Source organism: Colius striatus, chromosome 2 (assembly GCF_028858725.1).
Source record: "Colius striatus isolate bColStr4 chromosome 2, bColStr4.1.hap1, whole genome shotgun sequence".
Taxonomy (NCBI): Eukaryota; Metazoa; Chordata; class Aves; order Coliiformes; family Coliidae; genus Colius; species Colius striatus.
In genome coordinates this window covers 22,515,782-22,538,197 of record NC_084760.1, presented here as the reverse complement: position 1 = coordinate 22,538,197, position 22,416 = coordinate 22,515,782, and the positions used below count along the sequence as shown (strand labels likewise).

Here is a 22,416-nt window from a genome sequence, read left to right as displayed (position 1 = left end):
TGTGCTGGTGTGCAACAGGTTTGTTTGACTTTCTCTTGTCTTATAGTTATCTAATCTCCTGCCCCGGGGTTGGGAAGGCCTGAGAGTGCCTGTATGTCCGCCCTGTTTCTAAGCACACGTCAACACATTTGTGAATGCTCCCTGTGTGGGTACTGCAGGAGACAAGGAAGTCTGCCTTGAAATACTGTAGATATATTGAAAACAGTATCTCCAAGTCCTGCTCAGAACACCATTAGGTAACGATCTTCTTTATAAGTGCAGGTTGAAAAAGATCAGTCGCAGATCTCCTTTTTGAGTTTTTTTGCATGTCTTTGTAGTGCATAAAAATTATGTTGGAAAACCCACCCACTTAAGGTCCTCTGAGGTGAAATGCTGACACTTTCCCTCCAACACACATTTTCTAATCATGGCATGGCCAGAAAGTCAGATTGTTTCCTGTGGCTTTCTGAAAAACCACTTCAGTTCAGTTGCTATCAGGTCAGCAATATTTAAAGTTCTTTCCCTGTGGGTTAGCAGATTTCTTTACATGCTTTGTTTAGACACATTGAGAGGTTACACACATTTAAAAAAAAATATATAATTAGTGGATATATTCACCATGGAAAGAAACTGATGGTTCTGACTCATTTTTTTAAGGTACTTCTAAACAAACAGTAACATTTTCAAAGTTTCTTGTTTTGTAGGTCAGCAAAGAGTAACAGTACACAAGCTCCTAAAATGTCCTTTTTAAAACTAATAATTAGGCAAATCACTGTGATTCCCATACAAATTGGACAAGTGTAGCTTGCAAGATTTATCAGTTGATTTAAGAAAGAACTCATAAATACAACACAACTTTCCAAGACTAAGTATTGTCAGTACTGGGCAGGGATTGAAGAATAGAGAAGACTACAATAAACTTCCCCATCTTCCCTGTTCCTGTACCCGCACCCAGCATTTCCAGAGCAGCTCTGGCGTTCAGCGCCTGTTTTCAGAAGTGTTTTCTGTCACTGTGTATATTACAAAATTGTTATTATGCAACGAAGGAGAGGAGAGGCTCCGAGACCGTGTGATGTCGTTGGAGCTCAGCACGTCGTCCCTCTCGCAGAGGGATGAGGAGTGGGGCTGCTGGAGGCTGGAGCCGCCAGGCACAGGCAGAGGGCTGCCGGTGTGTTTGCCTTCGCTAACCCCGCTGACCTTACAAACAGCTCTTTTGAAAGTGGATTAGAAAACCCTTACTTTGGAGAGCTTTGAGGATAGCATAATTGTTGTTGATTTTTTTATTTTTAATGTCACAGCAATGTAGTTTGAGAGGGAGGACCTCAGCAATAGCCACGGTACTTAAACAACATTCCTTACATTTTGTTCTGTTACTTTCCAGAGCGCGTTGTGTTCCAGCAGTTGGAAAGGGCGCGTTAGTGCAGTCTGCGCTTGGTGATGTTTTGTGAGCATCTCAGTTAACGAACGGCATGTCTGAAGTAGGTGAAACCAGCGGCTTAGACGCGCTCCCGGCATTCCCAGTCGTTTTAAACCGTGTTACTCCGCCTGACCGAAAGCAGACCCCTCCGTCCCGAGCCGCCGCCCGCAGCGACAGTGAATCCCGCCCGCGGCGGGAGCCCGGTAGCTGCGGGGCGAGCGCGGTGCGGCGGCCGAGTGCCGCGGCCGGGACGCCGAGCCCCGCCCGCCGTCTTCCCCCTGCCCTAGGGCAGGGCTCTACGCGCCCCGCCGGAGAAAACTCTGCCGACGCGGATTCCTCCTCGGCAGAAAGTTGTGCCGGGGCAGCCCCCGGCTGCCCCGCGGGGAGGCGGCGCGGGGGGAGCCGTGCAGCTGGATGCTGCCTCCCCGGGCGGGCTGGGTCCGGGCCCGGGGCGGGGCGGCAGGGCCCGGCCCCGCTGATGTCAGCCGGGACGGGGGAGGAGGAGAGGGGGGAGGCCGCCCGTGTTCCGGGTCAGGCGCGGCGGCCGGCGGCAGCAGCAGCAGAGCTGCACCCGGCGGCCCGCGATGCCCCAGTGGGGAGGGCAGCGGCCCGCCGAGGAGCAGTAGTGGGGCGGCCTTTGCCCCGCTCCGGCTCCCGTCTATTGTTCTCCCGGGGCCGCCGCGCTCGCCCGGGGCCGCTTCCCGCCGCCGGCGGCGGCGCGCTGGATGCGGGTTGCATCCGCCGGGACCCGCGGTGCGCGGCGGCGAAGGGGGCAGCGGCTCCCGCGGCCGGCGGGGAGGAGGCGGCGGCGGCGGTGAGCGGCGGCGAGCGGCGGCCCCCGCCCCGCGGCCCCCGGCTGGGCGATGTTCCACTGCATCCCCCTGTGGCGGTGCAACCGCCATGTGGAGTCCATCGACAAGCGGCACTGCTCGCTGGCCGCCGTGCCCGAGGAGATCTACCGCTACAGCCGCAGCCTGGAGGAGCTGCTGCTGGACGCTAACCAGCTCCGCGAGCTGCCCAAGGTGAGCGGGGGGCGGCCGCCCCGGCGCAGGGGCGGGGGCGCAGGCGAGCGGCCCTGGCAGGTGCGCGGCCCGGCCCGGCCCGGCCCGGCAGGAGGAGGTGCCGGCGCGGCCGCCCCGAGGCGGCGTTGCGGGCTCCCGGGCGCGCGGTGCGGGGCGGCTGTGGCGGTAGCGCCAGCACAGAAAGGAAGAGCCGGAGCCGCGGGTTCGCGCTTAGCGTTTCACCGTAGTTGCGGGGTAAAGGAGCTTTCACAAGCGAAACCTCGGAGACTCGCATCTGGCGGGAGGGCAGCGGGGCGAGGGCCGGAGTGAGTGTATGTTGTGAGTAACATTCACGTCATCAGAATTGCGAGACGGTGGAGGGTATTAAACCCTCCCCTTTTTTTCCCCCTTTTCCCCCTTTCGGTGGATACTATCTGCTCTGTACGTGGGAAAAACAAAACCCTCTAGCAGTTAGCAGTATTCCCGTTTCAGCCTTCCACTCCTGGAAACTTCGTCATGCAAAACATGGGAAGTGAATAAGAATTTTCTTTTTCTCGGTGTAATCCCGGCACAGTTGTCAGTGTTTTGCATGTTTCTTACATGAAACATCTAGACGGAGTTTTGTGTCTAATACTTTTTTTTGGTAGTATTGTCAGAGGTGAATTCACTTGCGATTCAGCGTGGTTTTGAGACGGCGAGGCGGTTCTTGCCAGCGTGACTCGCCGGCTGGCACCCGCTGATTTTGCTAGAGGAAGGAACTCCACCGGAGCGATTCCAGCAAGGCACAGTTCAGCTCCACGGATAAAGAGCGAGTGGGAGGCGTGCTCTACTTTTCACTTCACGAACCAAGGGCGTTTTTCAGTGTTTCCTTTTCAAACTCTGGACACTTCAAAAGCCTTTCTGAGTTGTGGTTGGTAGAGTTTGAAACTGGAGGGGAAGTGTTACCTGGAAGCTGCACTTCAAAAGTATCTGAACGCTCACTAACTTGGAATCCGAGAAAAGGAACTCACTAGCCAAAAAAAAAAAAATTCAAAAGCACCTTTGTTTCCACCTGAATCAAAGTTAATCTGTTCATACCAAAACTTAAAACAGGCTTACTTTTTGTTTTTTTAAAACTCATTTCCCCTCACGTACACTATTTTTTCACTCTAGGTAGTAAGAGTAATCATGCTGGAGAAGTTTTGCTGTAGACAGTAGTAAAGATGTTCAGTTGAACCGACATATTAAATTTGGCTTATTTCTGAAAAACCTAGGTGCAGGTTTGCATCTTTTTGTGACTGAGCTCTTTATCCTTCTGAAGTAGAGCAAAACTGGTTTACATGTGGGTGCTATTTTTACTTCTAGCAGTTTTTACTGGCTTTGTGCAGAGATTAGACTCTTTGTACTGGATTTTTCTTCTCAGTGTTGTCTTTCAGGCTTGTTTGCTGCTTGGTGCAGGGGTATTGAACGTACTGGTGACTGAAATCTCATTGAGACCTACGACTGGCTGTTGTCTGTCTTTAAATAATAAATATGCTACAACTGGTTGCTCTGTGCAATTGTAAATGATGATGTCTCTTTGTGGTATTTATGTGGTATTTATTTCTGTAAAGAGAGTGCCACAAATTGTTGTTTCTCCTCTTCCTTGAACTGTAATATATGAAATAGCCTTTTTCAGCCCATGATGGCTAAAAAGACTCTATCTTCCTGTTACGTACATGTGAGTATGTATTAAGTCCTCTGCCTGTAAAAAGTAGCTGAGAGTCTATATAAACAAAAAGAAAGCAACTCAGGCTCCTTGGCATTGGAGTGGAATCAAGCAAAAGTTAGGTTTTTTTTAGTGTGCGTGGGTCAGATTACAGGAGTGCCTAAATATACTGTAGGAATATGTTTGTGGGTTTTTAGCTGGACTAGGAGGAATCCAATGAAGTACAACCACAGAAACATACTTGTAGTATTTGTCCTTAGTACTTTGTGCCTTGTCAGCAATGCAGGAAGGCATTTTTATTAGGGCTTCCTGCACAGACCTAGGAGCTTTCCTTGTCAGTTTTTCATGACTATTTCCTCATAAATGGAATGTACAGTGCCATCATCTCAGATAAGTGTTACTCTGTAGGATTTTCAGATATAAAAGTACAGCTGCAAACCTGGCTGTGAAACTAATCTGTTGAAGTTGGAAATGGGTGGGAAGAGCCCTGATTAACATTTCTACCAACAAATAGTTTTAAAAGTTCCCCTGTAGGAATCTGGTTCAGGAGAACGGTGGAAGGTCTCTGTAGAAGGTAGCTACAGGGTACACTGTTCATTGCCCTTTGTATTAAAAAGGTAATGTCAATGCAAAGTAGAGATGCAGAATTAGTAATAAGAATCTGGAGGACACCATACCTCTTGCAGAGAAAGCACGAGGGAAATCATTAGGGTGTATAATTAACAAACTGTTAGGTCAGCACAGATCTTAGTGGTCACTATACCCTTAATCTAGTGTAATGCATCTATTAGTCTTACCTCCATTAAGTTTCTTATATATGTGCATAAAGGTAGCGACACAAAATCAAACTGATTTTTCACTCGCTTCAGGCCTAAGCAAGTCAAGAGACTTGTTTAACTCTCAGTGGCTTGTTAGTTAGATGTTTTCCTGTGCTTAATGAAGTCCTGAAGTTCACCGTGATCTGTGCGTCTTCCTGGTGTTGTGGGCTGTGCTGATGACATAATGTGTCCCGTAAGACTGATAAGGTGTTCGTGTCACTGACATGGTTGTGATCCTCCTTAGGAAATTGCTGTTATAAAGGCTCAACTTGAAGTAGTGGAGAAGAATCACCCTGTAGACCCTTAACTCGCACCAGAAATTGTCATAGGTGGATGGATGAGGAAAACTCCAGCTCTGCTACTTTGCTCTTCTTTATACACACTGGTAGTTCAGTCTTCATCTTCCCAGTGTGGGCAGGTGTGGTCTGAAATGGCTGTTACAGCACGTTCATCTCATAATACTTCTCAGAAACCAAGTAGACACTGATGGGTTCTTTTCCCAGCTTTGCCATGCAGCAAGTCTGAGATAGTGATGATGACTTTATCTCTAGACTTCTGCTTTCCTTCTTCTTGCAGAGGTTTTTTTTTTTTTTATCCCTTCATATGTAAAGCTTTCTGAGGCAGATAAATGTCAGTGAGTGGCATACTGGAATACATGGGCTTGCTGCATTTCTCTCAAGTTGACCAACAACTTGTGTTGGATGCACGTGCTCCCCCTCTTCTCACCTGTTTTTCCTTGACTCCTTTTCTGTTAAGTTGCAAGGAAAGGTATTCTTTGGTTGATTTGTTCCAATAGACCAGTAAAAGAATACACCCTAATACACCGTAAAACCTCAGTTTTTAATCTGCAGTCTTTGCCAGAAAACTTAAAACCTCTATTACTAGAGAACAGCAGAGCACAACAAAAACACAACAGAATGAGCGTGCACAAAAATCCCCTCAAAAGACAGAAGACAACCTGTAGAATTGCAGTCGTGTCTTGACAGAAAAGGACTAGCAGATGGACCCAGCATTGTTGCTGTTCTGTACATTGTGAGAGTCATCTGAAGTATCTGAGAAGAGGAGAAACAACAAATACTCATGATTTACTTTGGGATAATTACTTTGTTGTTTTTATTTTAGTTGTGTGGGCTGGCCAAACCTTATGGTAGAATTCTTTACCTCTTTCTAAGGGGAGAGGGGTAAGGAAGGGGTCATCTAGAAAACATCCAAAAATAAATGTCCAAGAAGCAGAGAGAGATATCTTTGTCCCCATTATTTCCAGTGTCCCCCCTCTTGTTTTCTCCCTTGTGCATTACTGCATATGTGGACCAGGAAGAGAACTCAGTTTCTCTGAGCCCTTTCCCTACAAATCAGTTTTTTTCCTAAGCTATACTTCTTAGACTCTCAGGAATACAAGTAATTAATTGACATTAAGTTTGTATTTGTCTAGCAACTTAATTTCTTTTTTACATCCTTTTGCTACTGCACAGGGATTCTTCTGGTTTCCCATGTCAGAACACTGACTCCCTAGGTCTCCTTGGTTGTTCTACTGGATGCCTTCTTCCCTCACTTCCCCAGTTATATGATGGAGGACTTGTGCTTATGTTGACGATGACCTTTCTCTGTCCTTACTACTCCTGTCTCAGGCTTCTTTCCCTGCCTGCTCATACTTTCTCATCCTCCCCTGTCCTTGATGTCCCAGGATCTTGCTTACTTCTTCCAACCTAAACAGCTCTGCCTTGTGTTTCCGATTCTTTGCTTCCTCTCCTGCCTCTTACTTGCTGGATTCTCCACTACCCTTTCCCCCCACCTTTTTCTTTGCAGTCTGCTCTTTCCCCTTCCTTTCTGCTGCTGCCCAGATTTCCTTCTTCTGCTCTTGCCCTTCCTGCAGGATGAGCCAGCCTGGTGGGATGTGCTGGGGAAGCAGGCCGTGTACTATTAAGCTGTTGGTGGTTTTCCACCATATTGAGGTCTCTCTAGCCTGTCTTGGCACACGTGGCTGTTTTCCCACAGAACAATTTCTAGCTGTCAGCATGCTTCTCACCACTTCTACAAGACAAATTAAAAGGCTGTACCCTTCAGTCTCAAAAGGCATGGCGTTGTGCAGGGCCAGTGGTAGTGTGGCTCTTGCCGAAATAATTCCTCCTGTGTTGGATCCTAAGTGCCTTCTGTTGAATATTTAGTATGTTTGATTTGATTGGAAAAAAACATAGTATGTGGTCACCAGTGTGCATAAAGAGACTTAAAAATGTTTTTTTTCCTAAGTTTTGACTGTTTTTATTTTCCTTAGGAGTGAAAACTTGAAGACTTTTTCGGCCCAAGCTAAAATGTGTAGTGTATCATTTGCCACACATCAAAAACTACACTTCACCAAAGAGCAGGCTTTCTGGCAAATTGCTTTGATAAAAGAAAATAACACATTCTGCATGATGTGTTTCAATAGCTTCTCTAATGAAAAGCATCAGATAAAAATAAAATGCTTTCAGTTCTGTAGATCATTCTGTAGTTGATGAAATGTTGTCTCCTGCTTCTGTATACTAGAATTTAAGGGCCAATTCAATCTTTCAACTTAATTTCTCTGTGCATGGAATTTGCAGTACAAAACTGAATCTCTGTATAAATTTTTTTGTTCCACTGGTAAAAACTTCAGAAATATTGTATGGAACTTTCAATGCAGTATTATATTTTGGCTTGTTTATGAAATCTCTAGGATTCTTTGCATTGGTGGGTGGTGGAAGTAGCTTGTAACTCTTGTTTGCTGCTGTTTTGTCTTGCTGGTGCTAGGTACTTGTGGCTGTGATAAGCTGTTTTGCTGTAAGTATAAAGGGCACTTCTGCCATTAGATGTTTTGCAGATGTTGCTTATGTGAGAACTCCATGGCAAAAAAAAAAGTTCAACATTTTACGTCTGCACTTAGTTTAGCTTCAGAGTCTGCTGGACTCTTTCTCCTTTTGGGAATGATTTTTATGTAGTGTTTATAAACCTAATGCAACTCTGAATCATTTCACTTCTCTGAGCTTACAGATTGTATCTGTCATCTGTAATTTTTCTTCTTCGTGTTACATGTTTAAGCTTCTCTGTAGTTACTTGATTTAGGTGAGACACCTTTCCTGAGAGATGTAGTTAAACCCTGGCTTCCTCCAATGCCCTGGTTTCTGTGTTAGAGAAACTAATGGTGTGCTGTTGCTTGGCATTTGGCTTAGGCAGTGTCTGTATCTCTTTATTATGTATGGTGTTGAAATCCAAGGTGCTGTTACCTTACCAGAATCTTGTGAAAGCTCTTTAAGAAAAAGTCCCTCTGTTCTTCCCATACCATACCTTTTTTATCTGAGGGGAAAAAACTCCCTTTTAGTCTAAATTTCAGTGTTCTACCATGGTTTCTCCCATTATGCAACTATGAGCCTGAAAGACACTTGCTTGATCAGTGGCCGGTAATCTACTGTGGAAACAGATGATATCATACTGTACCTGTCTTTAAATTTGTCCTTATGGGTTGTAATCATCCCTTTGTAAGATGTAAACATCTATAAGCTTTATTTCACTTTTTCAAATTCTAGGTCTCATTGGGATCACAGAGACATGATTGGATATCTGACAAGTGCTGCAATGAATGGATACAGGCTCTTTAAGGAGGACAGGACAGAAAGGCAAAGATGGGGAGTTGCCCTTCCCATGAGGAGAACAGGAGGGATATGTGAAGCTTTTCCTGGGATCGATAATGAGCCAGCTGAGAGCAAGTTAGGATTAATGGATGACATTGTTTTGGGTGTCTGCTGTAGACTACTTGGTCAGAAAGATGATGCCTTCTTCAGATAACTGGAAGAAGCCTCACATTCAGAGGCCCAGGTCCTCATGGGGGTATTGAACCACCCTGACATCTCTTGCAAGGGCAACACAGTAGGACATAAGCAATCCAGGAGTTTTCTGGAGTGCATTGTTGACTTTCTAACACAGATGTTCAAGGATTCAATGGGTAGAGATGCTGTGCTTGACCACACTTAAAAGCAAGGAAGGACAGGTTGACATGTGAAAGTCAGTGCTGCAGTGGCTGTAGTGACAATGGGATTGTGTTCAGGATGCTGAGAAGAGGGAACAGGGCAAAAAGCATCACAACTCTGGACTTCAGGAAACAGAATATGGCACATTCAGGGATCTGCTTGGAGGTGGTTGATAAGAAAGATGTTTGTGCTGCCATTCAGAGAAACATTCACAGGCTGCAGAAATGAGGAGAGAGGAATTTCATGAAGCTTAGTAAGAAGTCCCAAAGCCCTGCATGCACTCGGGGAGGAATAACCCTATTCTTCAGTTCAGGTGGAGTGCCAACCATCTGGAAAGCAGTTTTTCAGAAAAAGCCCCTGGGTAGACAGGTTGATCATGAGCCAGCAGTGCTCCCTCATGGCAAAGGAGGACAACAGTATCCTGGGCAGCATTAGGAGAAGCATTGCCAGCAGCCAATCCTTCTCTGGCCAGCAGTGGGGGGAAACATGCCTGGAATGCTGCATCTTATACTGGTCTTCCCAGAAGAGGAGAGCCAAGGGCATATTGGACTAGATCTGCCTAGGGTTATGAAGTCTGTTAAGGGCTTGGAGCATCCGTCTCAAGAAGAAGCTGAAAGAGCTATGGTAGTTCAGCCTTGAGAAGAAAACGGCTCATGGAATCTTACTAGTGTATATAAATACCTGATGAGAGGGTGTAACGAAAAAAGAGCAGAGCTCTTCTCAGGGCTGCCCAGTCGCATTACAAGAGCCAATGGACACAGACTGAAACAGAGGACATTTTATTTTAAATAAGAAAACACATTTAAAAAAATTGTGCTAAGGGTGATCCAACACTGGCACAGATTTACTCAGAGAGATTACAAAATCTCAGTCTTTGGAGATGCTCAAAATCTGACTGAACCATGGTCTCAGGTGACCTGCTTTTGGGTGACCCGTGCTTTCGGCAGGGGACTTGGATGGACTGGATGATCTCCAGAGGTCCTTTCCAACAGCAATTGTTCTATGACTCTTTAGAGGATGGATCAAGGATTTTACCTGTCTTTAGCTTTGATGTTTTTAATGATGCAAACAAAGCTGTCATGTTTTTTCTGTTTATTTGCCCTCAAATGTTTAATTCCTTTTTTTCTTTCAACATTAATAGTTTTATGGTGGTTTTGCACATCTTGCTGTAAATCCTTGAAAAAATACCACTAGACAGTTTGAACTAGCATGTACTCCCAGTTACTATTGGAGGGCAAACTGTACCACTATGTGAAACTGAAGTAGGTTGTATGCACACAGTAAAGGCAATTTTACCAAAACTTTGAGGTTTTTTTTTTTTCAGTGTTGAAAATGCTATGTAAAATACTTTCTAAGAACACCTGCAACTTTACAGCTTCATTGTCTTGAGCATACTTAGCTTTTGTAGAAGCCTTCTATGAGTGTAGTCAATTAGTACTAGCATGCAGTGCGTGCTTGAATTATTAAAATAAATGATGGTTTGTAGAGAAGCAACGTTGGTCCCTTATATTAATGTCTCTATAAACAGAGAATGCTGTGTTGAAGGCTCAAGTAAGATTACTACTCGATAAATACCTCTAGTTTTTCTTCGAGCTTCCAGATCTTCTATAGTGTTACTTAAGACTCGAAGAAAATACTGTTCCTTTTGACATCAAATTTTAAAGACCCCAGTGTGGTGGGAACAGAGGGAGAACTTAGTCTGGTCTCCTCTAAGAAGTCTGACTTGTTACTGTCCTTGAGACTGTTCAGAAGATGTTGGAGTCTGCTTGGTTTGAAATATTTTCTAATGGCAAGTTGTTTGGTTTTCTTTTGTAGTAGCAACTGAGTTCTACTGATTTTTGACCTCAGAAAGTAATTAGCTGGTTATATTTCAATACTTGAAACATTTTTTTTTTTTTCTTCTGTGAGGGATGTATTGTTGTAAATTGGTACACAGATAAGACAAGCTTTGTGAGCAGAGATTATACATCTGTATCTCTCAAATAATTTTTATGACTATATGTGGAGTTATTTTTTCTAATTATGTACAAAAAAAGTCTAAAAAAAAGTTATCTCCTATACTGGAAAAATGTATCCTACAAATTCATTAGGGAGATTAAATGTGGTTGTTGGTGGTGTGTTTTTGTTTTTTATTTTTTGTTTTCTCTCTCCAAATGGCAAATACATTTAACTGCAATGAATTAATATTTCACTGTAGCAGATGTTTTCTGGCCTCTCTTAAAGGCAGAGATAGTCTGTCCCACTGCTGTACATGGCATCAAGTGCTCTTTAACTTTTGTTGCCTCTGCTTAATTGATGTAAAAGAGAAAGCAAATCCTTGCCTGCCAGGAAGCACTATGAAGCAACCTGTTCAATGCATCACTTGATAGAACAGCATTTTGAGTGTATTGGTTTTTGAGAGAGGAGTTTTTTTGTTCTTTTTTTGAAATGGATGGTAACAACAAAGACTAGGACCTGCACTTGGTCTGTTGTTGACTGTAGTTCAGAAAATGGCAGGTGCTTTGAAAATAGGGGCCAGAAATTGTTTACGATTTTTGCTCTGTTTCCCGTAGACCCTTCTCCCACAACCGTTCTGCCTGTCTGATCCTTCATATCTGGATTCAAAGCACCCATTGCGGGGGAAGATAGCAGTTACAACATCAAGTTCTGTTTAGAGTACAAGCTCATGAACTGTGATCTTCCATTAACGCTTTCTCTTGTCTAGTAATTTTATTAATGTTTTTTTTATGGATTCCTGCTTGAATGTCTGCCCCAATGCTATCTTCCACTACTATTCATGGTGACAAAGTTTGTACTGGGATGCTGAAAGACCAAGGTACAGCTTCAGCATATTCTGCAAACATGGTTTGGGCATGTGAAACAATCTTTCACCATGCTAAGTATTGTAGCAGTTCTGGTTTTGCCATGAAACATGGAATCATGTTTAGATTGTAAAGGACCTTAAAGATCCCCCTGCTGTGGGTGGGGACACCTTCCACTAGACCAGGTTGCTCAAAGCCCCCATCCAACCTGGCCTTGAACACTTCCAGGGATGAGACATCTGCAGCCTCTTTGGGCAACCTGTGCTACCCTCACAGGGAAGAACTTCTTCCTTATATCTAACCTAAATCTACCCTCTTTCAGTTTAAAGCCCTTACCCCTTGTCCTGTCACTACGTGCCCTTTTGAAAAGTCTCTCTACAGCTTTCTTTTGATACTGAAAGGTTGCTCTAAAGTCTGCCCAGAGCCTGCTCTTCTCCAGGATGAAAAACCCCAACTCTCTCAGCCTGCCTTCACAGGAGAGGTGAAGCCCTCTGATCATCTTGTGGCTCTACTCTGGGCTCACTGCACAGATCCATTACGTTGGAGTCCCCAGAGCTGAATGCAGTACTGCAGGTGGGGTCTCACAAGGGCAGAGTAGAGTGGGAAAATCATGTCCCTTGACCCAGTGGCCACAATTCTTTTGATGCACCCAAGATACAGTTGGCTTCCTGGGCTGCAAACACACATTGCTGGGTCATACTCGGTTTTCCATTCACCATCGTCCCCAGGTCCTCCTTACAGCTGCTCTCAATCTATTTTCCCCTGTTCCTCTTTTTATGCTTGGAATTGCCCTGATCCATTTGCAGAACCTTGCACCTGGCCTTGTTGAACTTCATGAGGAAATTCATTACTTGCTTCTACAAACATTTTTATACAGCCATCAACTGACTAACGACTCTTCTGTACTGTACTGTGAGTTTATCCCTGCTCTCAGAACATTTCAGCATCCCAATCAGTACTTTATTTGAAAATTAAAGTGTGTTTGGCCCTTTTGTGAAACCCTGTTGCCCTCACCAGATGTTCCTGCTTGCTGAGAGATCTTGATATTGATAGCAGGCTTTGTGGGAGATGTTGAGCTAACAGTGCCCATACTGGGGTTCATTGTAGACTGCTGTGAGATTGTTGCATACTTCATGAATCCAGAGTAAGATCCAGCTTCCACAGCATTTCATCGTGCAGCTAGGTAGGATGTGTTTTAGGGGGAAGCTCTTGCTGTTTTTTTGTCGGTGCTGCCACTCAAGTTACTGGTGGGAGCCTCTGGGATGGATTTTAAGGTGATGATGTACAGGACTGCATCCTAGAAAGAGTTTGGTTGGTTTTTTTTTTTTTTTTTAATTTACAAGATATTTGTGGCTTTTGGTTGGGGGTAACTTGAGGCTTGAATGGAAGGCAGGGTGTGTTACAGCTTGCTGTGAATGTAAGCTGTGGTGACCATGGTTCTTGTCAGCTCCAGGCTGGTATGTCCACTGTCTGACTTTGGAGTAGAAGCAAGGTTTGAAATACCACCAGTTAGTTAGCATAGAGTGTTGAGTGTCCTACCCTTAGCACTGTGTCTCCTGTGGATGGCCTTTCAAAGAGTTGACTAGGGATGACTTCTACAAAATTGCGATGGGGAAGGAATGAGGAAAAACTCACCCTTCTCTCGTCAGCTTTGCCCTTCTGACAGGGAAGGGGAATGTATTTGTATGCATGCCTGTACTAGAGCCTAGTTATTAAACACGTCCCCAGGAACTAGAACATTTGAATTCAGTGCTGCTTCAGCCTTAAATGGTTTAATCCTTGTTCTTCTCATAGCATACTGACCACCAAGGAGAGTGTTTGCCTAGAGAAAGGCGCTCTCTTTCTGAAGCTGTGCAATGGTGCAAGCCAAAAAATAGCTTCTAGGGGCCAAAGGCAGGTGACCTGTTGGGGAGCTGGAGAATGTTGTGTCAGCCATGCTGTGGGCTTATTTCATGGATTAGATGCCTTACCTGCTGCTTTGCTTACCAAATTCAAATTGCAGCTTCTGCTTGTGTTTGCCCCAAAAAAGACCCTTTTCTGAGGTCTTTCTGAGTGTGAAAAGGGTGGGGGAAGGATAGATTGCAATCACCCTTGCCTGGTGACTGATGAGGACACATAGCTGGTGAAGGGAAGTGAACAAATAAAGTTGAAGGCAGCCTCCATTGATTTTTTTTTTTAATTAGAATGTGGGAGAAGAAAATGGAGATTTGAAGCAGGAATGCAAGTAGGAGTTAAAGTATGTTTAAACTTCTGTATGTGACTTTTTTAACTCTAAAGCACAAATATCCTTTAGCTGGTCAATCACAGGTTTGGAAAACAGGTGAAATGAATGTAGGTAGTACTTAAGAAACAGGACCTAGTAATGTGCTGTTTTTGGGCAGTTTACTTAATTCCTGTTTGGATATAATACTGTAATTTCCTGAAGAAGCCTTAAAAGCTGAGGCAGTATGTGTATTGGTGTTGAAGGGAAACTTGAAATAAGAACAAGTACTCAGGATTTTTTAAGCTTCTACACTACAGCTCAAGTGCTTGCATCCAAAAGAAACAAGTATCTTTTTATCCTATGTGTCTATAACCCTAAAATGGGAGTTAAAATTTTTGAGTTTTCTTCTTCTTTTCCCTCTTGTTCTAATTTCTGCTGTTGATGCTGGCTCATCTTGAAAATTAGGCAGTAGATTTCATTAAAGAGACTAATTTTAATTCTCAGTGCTGCTAGTGGTGGCATTTCTCTGGAAACATTTTGCTTAACACAGTATGGATTTAGTTATGCTACCTCTGCCAAATGGGTTTGGAGTCTGACGTGTCTCTAGCATTGAAAAGGCTCTAGCAGTGGGGTGGTTGCTGTTCCCCTTAAACAGCGTCAGCTGTGAGTAGGTCTTGACGCCCTCCTGTGTTTTTTATTTCAATTGCCTATTGTTTTCATCTATTTCCATTTACCTTTTTTTTTTCTTTTTCCATCAGGAAAAGGTGGTGAAGCAGTCAGGCAAGATTCTAGGGCATAAATATTTTTATTGCAGGAGTGAACCATTGAAAGAAAGCCAGCAACATGTGTTGTTTTGGCCACTTTCACAGGAGAAAATCTTGTGTTTTATTAGTCCTGCTAGTTTGGCTTAATTCTATTTAACTTCTATTTCTAGAACCAAGAGTGTGAGTTGTGATATTCTTAAAAATTTATAAAAAAATGAGGACTGTGGGATCATACTGTCTGTTTACTTTTCAGTGAGTCATGCACTTATCTCTTACTTTATTTCTTCTGTTGGCTGACATTGACCCAATTTTGCCAGAACAAAGGTTTTTTAAAAAGATATGTGCCTATGTGGAGGAGAGAGACTTGGTTAGTTTTCCAGTGTAAGAAGGGCCCTATTCAAGATGTGTGTTCTTAGAAAATCTGTGTAAGAGCAACTTCTCTAAGTTATTTAACAGGAAAAGTTTCAGTTGGAGGTTGGGTATTGCCACTGCATAGAAAGCTGTAGGCTCCTTTAGTGCTGATACTCATGGAATTATTTGTCTCATTGAAGCACTATTAATTAGCCTGGCTAAGTATGCAGCATTAAAAGTGTTGCCAAGATACTCATAGAGACATCAGGTCTGCAATCAAAAACTGCTATTACAGCATGCTGAGTGGATGTGCTGCTCTGGCCAGCAACCCTATTGCACTTTGCTTGGTGTTAAAGCTTTTCAAACAGAGGTTGAACTGTGACTGATACATTGTTCAGAACATGTTTCTGGTTGGCATATATTCCATGATTCTGTGGCATTTAAGAAATTACAGTTATTTATTTGTGTATCTATATTGACATTTGTTGAACTCCGCTGTGGTCTTTTTGACAGGTAAAGCAAATAGGGCAAAAAGGAGGTGCTTGCCTCCCCGGTGGCAGTTTAGAACACTAATTATATGCTTTGGATAAAGGAAGAGTAGTTACTGAAATGGGAGTAGAGTGTGCTAAACATGCAAGAGTGATGGAGTTCTGTAGTTTAAAGGAAAAAAAACAAACAAGAAGTTCGAAGAAGTGCCATTCACATAACTGCAGTTTCTGATTTTATCTAGAAAATGGTGTCATTCATTAAAAATTGTTATGCAAACTAGAAACAAAGCTCCCAGTTAATTTTTTCGTTTAAGTAGGCAGTTAAAGAAACAGGAATGACTTTAAATATTGTGCAATTTTATTCCTTACACACATGTGCTCTGCACATTTAATAAATATATGCAGCACTAACATGTTGTGCATTGAGAGTCTTCAAACCTTCCTAGCAATGCCAAGCCTTTAAACGCTTTTTGATGACCATTCTGTCTTTTAACCATGTTCTCTCTGTCTTTTAACCACGTTCCTTGTGCCTTTTCTCACTTGCTATTGTAGAGCATCTCTAACAAGGACAACTGTTGCTTATGAGATGATTTGTAGTAGAACATCAATATTTATAGCTGTCATGTAGTTAAGTAGCCACACACTGGCTGAGGAATACTTTTTGGCAAGTATTTATTTTGGACAGTGTTAGAATAGATTGGGATCTCTTCTGTGGAGTTTACTCCTGCTGTGTTTACATGGAAGTATTTTTAAATGCATCTCTATGCTTCTGATGGATTCTTGGTTTAGTCATGTTAATAAACATTTAGCAAAAGGGATACATTTGTTTTAGAAGATAAAAAAAGTTAATGATACGAAAATGCAGTTATAGGTCTTGTGAGGACAGAAGGATTAAAAAAAGAGTGCATATTTTAATTGTAATATTTGGAATTTCGACATTGGGAATTTTAAAGGTTTTCTTTTTATCTTCTTGTCACAATTTAAACTCAGTTATCAAAGGGCTTTAATACTTGGGTGGGAAGGAGTGCCATTATGACTCAAAAAATGCCTTTGAATTTTTACATTCAGGTGCATCTTTTGGCTGTTGGAACTTTTTAAAACTCTCTCCTTCTTATTCCCTGAAAAGAGCTCATGTTTTTGAGGGAGAACACATTAATTTCAGTGGTGATTTGTTTTCCTGTGACAAGGAACAGTGTATAATGAAAGACTGGTGCTGAGGTTGCAAAACCTTGCACTTAAAACCAAGATCATAAATCAGTCTTTAAGACACTCAAACTAAAGCTGAAAATCTGTGTAATAATACAGACTCGTAAGACTGCTTTTACCTGTGTCCTAGTAGGCTGCCTGTCCTACTGCTGCTTTTTTTGTCAGTGTAAGATGGATTTGAGTGACATTGAGAGCACACACTGCAGCATCAAAATAAATTAAAATAGTAATTTAAAAAATGGTGCTGATTTCCAAGGAAGTATCACAGGTGATTAAATACAAGCAGATATCCCAAAATTACTAACATCTTTCAGTTACCCTGAGAGGCAAAACTCCTTGAGAGTATGGGCACTCAGCACATGCCTCGAGGGGAGCCATCCATATGGACTCAGACACAAGTTCTGACTGCTGACCAAAAATGCCTGTGCAGTCTAGGGCACAAAACTTGCTCAAAATTCTAGGAGTCTGGTCAGTTACGGTCAGGATGCCTTATATATGAAGTCATTTAATTCTGCACAAATCTTCACTGCTTGCAGTCAGTCTCATTCACAAAATTAGAATGGGCAGGGTTGGAGGGGATCTCTAGAGATCATCTAGTCCAACCCTCTGCTAAAGCAGATCCACCTAGATCAGGTCACACAGGAACATGTCCAGGTGGGTTCTGAAAACCTCCAGAGAAGCAGACTCCACACCCTCCCTGGGCAGCCTGTGCCAGGGCTTCCTCACCTGAACAGGAAAATTGTTTTCCTGTTCAAGGAGAACCTCCTGTGTTCTGGATTGGTGTGCCCATTATTGTTGTGTCTTGTCACTGAGCACTACAGAAAAAAGACTGATCCTATTCTCTCATACGTGAACTTTAGGTACTGAAAAGTGTTGATAAGATTCTCCCTCAATCATCTCTTATCCAGGCTAAGTGGCCTTTCCTCTTAAGAAAGATGCTTCAGTCCCTTGGTGACCCTGCGCTGGACTCTCTTCAGCAGATCCCTGTCTTTCTTGGGCTGGGGAACCCAGAACTGGACAGAGGACTCCAGATGAGGCCTCACTAGGGCAGAGTAGAGGGGGAGGAGAACCTCCTTCAACCTGCTGGCCACACTCTTCTTGCTGCATCCCAGGATGCCATTGGCTTTCTTGGCCACAGGGCACATTGCTGGCTCACCTTTAATTTGAAGACCTGCCTAGGAGAGAGGAAAGCTGTGATGAGATAATGTCACTCCAGCTTTCATATGGATGCCTACATCTCAATATGTTTTTAACGACTATTTTGTCTTTTGTTCATCAGCTGCTCCCATGCCGGCTTTAACTTGACTCGCAGCTTGGCCTGTCTTGATTTTTTGGTTTTTTTTTGGGTTTTTTTTGTCTTGGGGGCTGCCAGAGACTCTGAGTCCATAGCTGGGGGTCAGGGAAAGTTAGCATCCTGTCTGCGTTGTGTGCTCATGTCCTCACTGTAGAGACAGCACTGGGTTGGGCTTTTCCTCAAGGTGGGAAGACCTGGGATTGCATGTATACTGCCAAACTTTCGTTAGTCCTTCTGAAACTGGGTCATGGAGCCTGTACAATGCTAGAAAGAAAGTCTTCCTGAAGGAGACTGGCTCTGTAACCTAGTTGGTCATGGCATTTGCTGGTAAAGAAAACCTTGGCAGCCCTTCTCTGTGGGTTTTCTGGATTGTCCTTTAGAAGTGTCTCTGTATTAGCTTCCTAATGAGCCCCAGTGTGTAATTAGGATGCATTTAATTACCCTGCTGGATAACCTCATCCCACTAATGATTTTGAAGCAAGCACTCTGCATTTCACTAGTGTCTGTCTGCTGTGATCTTTAATAGCAAGCTTTACAGATTTTTTGTGGGTTTTTTTTAAAATAAATTTGAGTTTTACCTAAAAACACAGATTATCGTCTGTTTGCGTGCAACAATTAAACCAAAACCAGTTATTACTCATCATTTATTGTGCTTATATGTGAGTTATGGGAGTACTTTCTGACACGGGATTTTTTTTTTCTCTCTTTCAGCCTTTTTTCCAACTTGTGAAGTTGCGGAAACTTGGACTTAGTGATAATGAAATCCAGCGGCTTCCTCCAGAAATAGCAAATTTCATGCAGCTGGTGGAACTTGATTTGTCTCGAAATGGTAAGCTCCAACTTTAATTTGTTTCTGTACTGTCCTGTGACAGGGTCTGTAAAACTGGGTTAGTAGGGTTTTTCTGTCTCTGAAGTTGCTATCTCTGTCCTGCAGAATGCTTTTCCGTGTAACTGATGGGTTTGCCTGTAGTTCTAGATGGGGGGCAGGGGAAGGGCAGAGGAGAGCTGGCGGTGGAAAAACAGTAATAAAATAACGCTTAACTGTAGCTCTGCCTTTCTGAGAACCTGCTTTATTTTCCAGTTAGAGAATGCTTTACATTCTGCTTTTCTACGTGTAGCTGTCACAGTGTTGATTTCTTTGCCCAAGCTCTCTGAGCTGTTTAGCAGTTAAGGAGGGGAAAGGAAAAACAAAAAAAAAAAGGAGATTGCAAGTAAAAAAGCTGCTTTCTGTCAAAAAAAAAAAGGCTGCCCCTAGATTAGCAGTCCAGTTCTTTATCTCTACTCTCTGCTTTACATGTGATTAGCAGGAGGCAGAGTGCTCCTATTTCTAGTTGTACCTCTGGAAAAACAATCAGTCTGTTTCTCACCTGCGGAGACGGATTCCGAAAAGGATGCTGGGAGAAACTGTCTTTGAAAATGTGTTGTTGGAAACCACAGGAGTTTATAGTTTGGTTATAATGTTTGCTCCTTATATTGTCCTGAACTGTGAAAACATTTTTTTTTTTTTTTTCTTTTGTGGCCTGGTGAACTTACCAGTTCTGCAAGAAGTTCAGGGGCTGATGGGTCACCTTTAAGCAGCCTTATGACCCAGTGATCTAGAAACAGCGGTTCTCTGTTACCAAATTAGAGCAACTGTCAGCTATTTTTGCCTCCTATGCTGTGGTTATGCATAAAATGCTCTCTGAGGTGTGATGGATGGGGTAGGAGAGAGCACAGTTGCGTAACCTTGTAAATAAATAAGAAATGTAACTGCATATTCAAGAGACAAAATAGTGTAATGAGGAGCCTTTTTTTTCTTTACGATTTGACTTCACATTGTCTCTTTGCTACTGAAGAACAATGAGTGTCCACTTCACCTTCCTGTGAGTGTCTGAAATTTGCATCTTTATTTGTTTGGTACTCTTAATGCCATCTTTATCTGATAATATAGTTGATGAAGCATAATGAGTCTCCAGGCAGTTGCTGGAAAATTTCAGTGAACCATATAATTTTGTGCACATTTGCAAAACCTTGTAAGAGAGGAAAACTGGCAAAGAAATCCACCTGAGAGACAGAAGGAACACATTAGTTAAAACATTTTAGAACTACATGAGCATTAGTCAGCCCAGTATTTTGGCTACTGAACTTGGCTGAGATGGATGCTGTCTGTGACAGAGCTTGTACAAAAGGAAGCACTCTGTTGGCGTAGTAATTCTCTTTGGAAATGAATAACTATCTGCAGAAGAGCTGGTGGATCAGAGCCACGTGAGCTCCCATCAGCCTGACTCGGAAGTTGGCTTGAGAGCTCAACTGTAACGAGAACAGATGGTGTGAACATTTATGGTTGGGTAAATGTGTGTGTGTCATTAGAAGTTACTACACAGGGAAGTGTTTTCTCAAGTGATGGATTGGACTAATGCAGGTGGCAGGGAGCAGTTGCTTTCTTATATCCAAGGTTCAGTGTTAATCACCCATTTTATTACATTACTTTCTCTTCTCTGTGGTTCACTGCAGAAAGTGAATGATACTGCTTCCTTCTGTGTCACAGTTATTGCATGACTTGACTCTTCAAGTGAAAAACGCACCGTGCGAAGTAGATGCAGGGAGGCCATGGCAGATGACTGATGTAACTTTCTGCTCTTTGGTCATGTTATGGTCATCTCACAGATCTTAAAATTAAAAGGCAAAACACACACCATCTGAGATGCTGCAGGGGAATTCCCACATAAGATATCAGAGGTTTACAGTATTTTCATTTCTTAGCTTTGCATTTTGAACTTACCTTCTGGTATCTCAGATTCTCAACCTGCCAAAGGTTGGTTGGCCATTCAGTGGTTTGTACTGTATCAGTTTTTGCTTTTTTAACTACTGAAGTACTTAGGAAAAAAAAAAAAAATAGGAACTCTTTGTATTCCTTTCAGGCAGAGAAAAACAGCCCAGCTTTTCAAAACGCAGTGTGCTGCATGAATAGGAAAGTGTGATGGTGACATCTGAACTTGGGATAGAAGAGATCATTGTTCTGTGATGGATTTTTTTTGTTGTTGTTTTAGCTGTCTGGTTCGGTGCACTAATTGCTTTCAGTTCTGCCCATTCCGTTTCCTCAAGAGTTTAAAAACGCAAATCTAAATTCATTTAATGTTCTGTGTACAGGAGCAGCCCTTTATATTTTAACCTCGCATCACAGGAGGAGGAGGAAAGGGTTTTGAATAAACAAAGTACTTCCATTTCCCTCCTAATAAAATGGTAACATGTCATACTTTGATACATTCTAATCCTTTCGTCAGCCTGTGACCTTTGAATGTCTATGAGCTACTGCAGGGTGTGTCACACAGCTGGACTTAAAGGCACTTCAGGCTGCAGCAGTCCAACTGCGTTTTGTGCAGCAGTGAGGTGTGTTGTCTGGAGGTGGGATCCTTTCTCCCAGGCAGAATCCCTCCTGACTCCTCAGAGGTAGCACTGGATGCCTCTGCAATGCAGCCTTACTCTCTGCGTAAGCAGCCCTAGTTCATGGGCACTCTGGGAAGGTGAACATGGAAAAGTGTGCCTTTATTAAATTCCCAACTGCCTTAAAATGCCTGAGACATGCTGGTATTTGTTAACAGTGTACTACATCCTCTGAGCAATGTTTGGTTTGGTTAATAAGTGAATCTAGAGCTGCAAAAATCCTTCAAGTAAAATGCAGAAATCTTCAGCAGATGTAAACTTGATCCTCCTGTGATCTTGGGTGTACGTGAGAGAAGTCTGGGGAGGGTAAGGTGTGAGCCTTAGTGGTGCAGAAGGAGGAGGATTTGAGGAAGCCTAGGAGCCATATAACCTTAAACTTTCCTGGATCATTTGCATGTTGATGCTATTTCTTATGCCTCTGCAGGGCCATGTGTTCATGCAGAATTCCTAGTAGGCAACCCCACTGTGCTTTTCTAGTCTGGTTGAGACTGTTACTTAAACAAAGGCTGAGTGGATGAATCAAGGGTGGGAATATCAGAGGGCAGGGGAGCTGTGCTGAGAAAACAGCATAGTGATGGTGAATACTTTGAATGTTATTCGGCAATGCAGTTTATCTCTACCCCTTTGTTTTTGGCTGTTCAAAAAGCTGGTGTACTTACTAGTAGTTCTGCAGCTAAAAAAGACAGACTAGTAGGATTTCAACAGTGGATGCCCAAGCTTTTGAGTTGCTGGCAAAACACGTCTGAGACTTGGAGTGCTCTCTGTAGAATCTTTCAAGATAGATGCTCAACTTCTGTGTGTCTGAAACTACTGCTGATTCCCTCAGACTCTCTAAGCTTGGGTAAATCTTTTCCTGGATTCTTGCATGACTGTGAATAGTGCAAGGACACTGGATTGCTGGAGCGTCCTTGTTTGACATCCTTGAAGTCTGGGTAGGGTTTCTGTGCTTTGCATGGAGTTTCAGCACAAGCCTTTGCTCTATATGATAGAGGACAGATTCTGCT

The 22,416-nt window shown here is 43.2% G+C and overlaps 1 protein-coding gene across 2 annotated transcripts in view; it reads left to right on the top strand.

The window, feature by feature from the left end:
- The first annotated feature begins 1,433 nt into the window (after positions 1-1,433).
- Positions 1,434-22,416, top strand: part of LRRC1 (leucine rich repeat containing 1) — a 79,234-nt gene continuing 58,251 nt past the window's right edge. Inside the window, exons 1-2 of one of the 2 annotated variants that reach the window (XM_061990752.1) lie at positions 1,434-1,457; positions 18,701-18,818. In XM_061990752.1, coding sequence (XP_061846736.1) covers positions 1,449-1,457; positions 18,701-18,818 — 127 coding nt within the window. In that variant the 5' untranslated portion in view covers positions 1,434-1,448. Of the gene's footprint in view, positions 1,458-1,909; positions 2,419-18,700; positions 18,819-22,416 lie in introns of those variants that run through there. The other variant, XM_061990751.1, reaches the window with a different exon arrangement.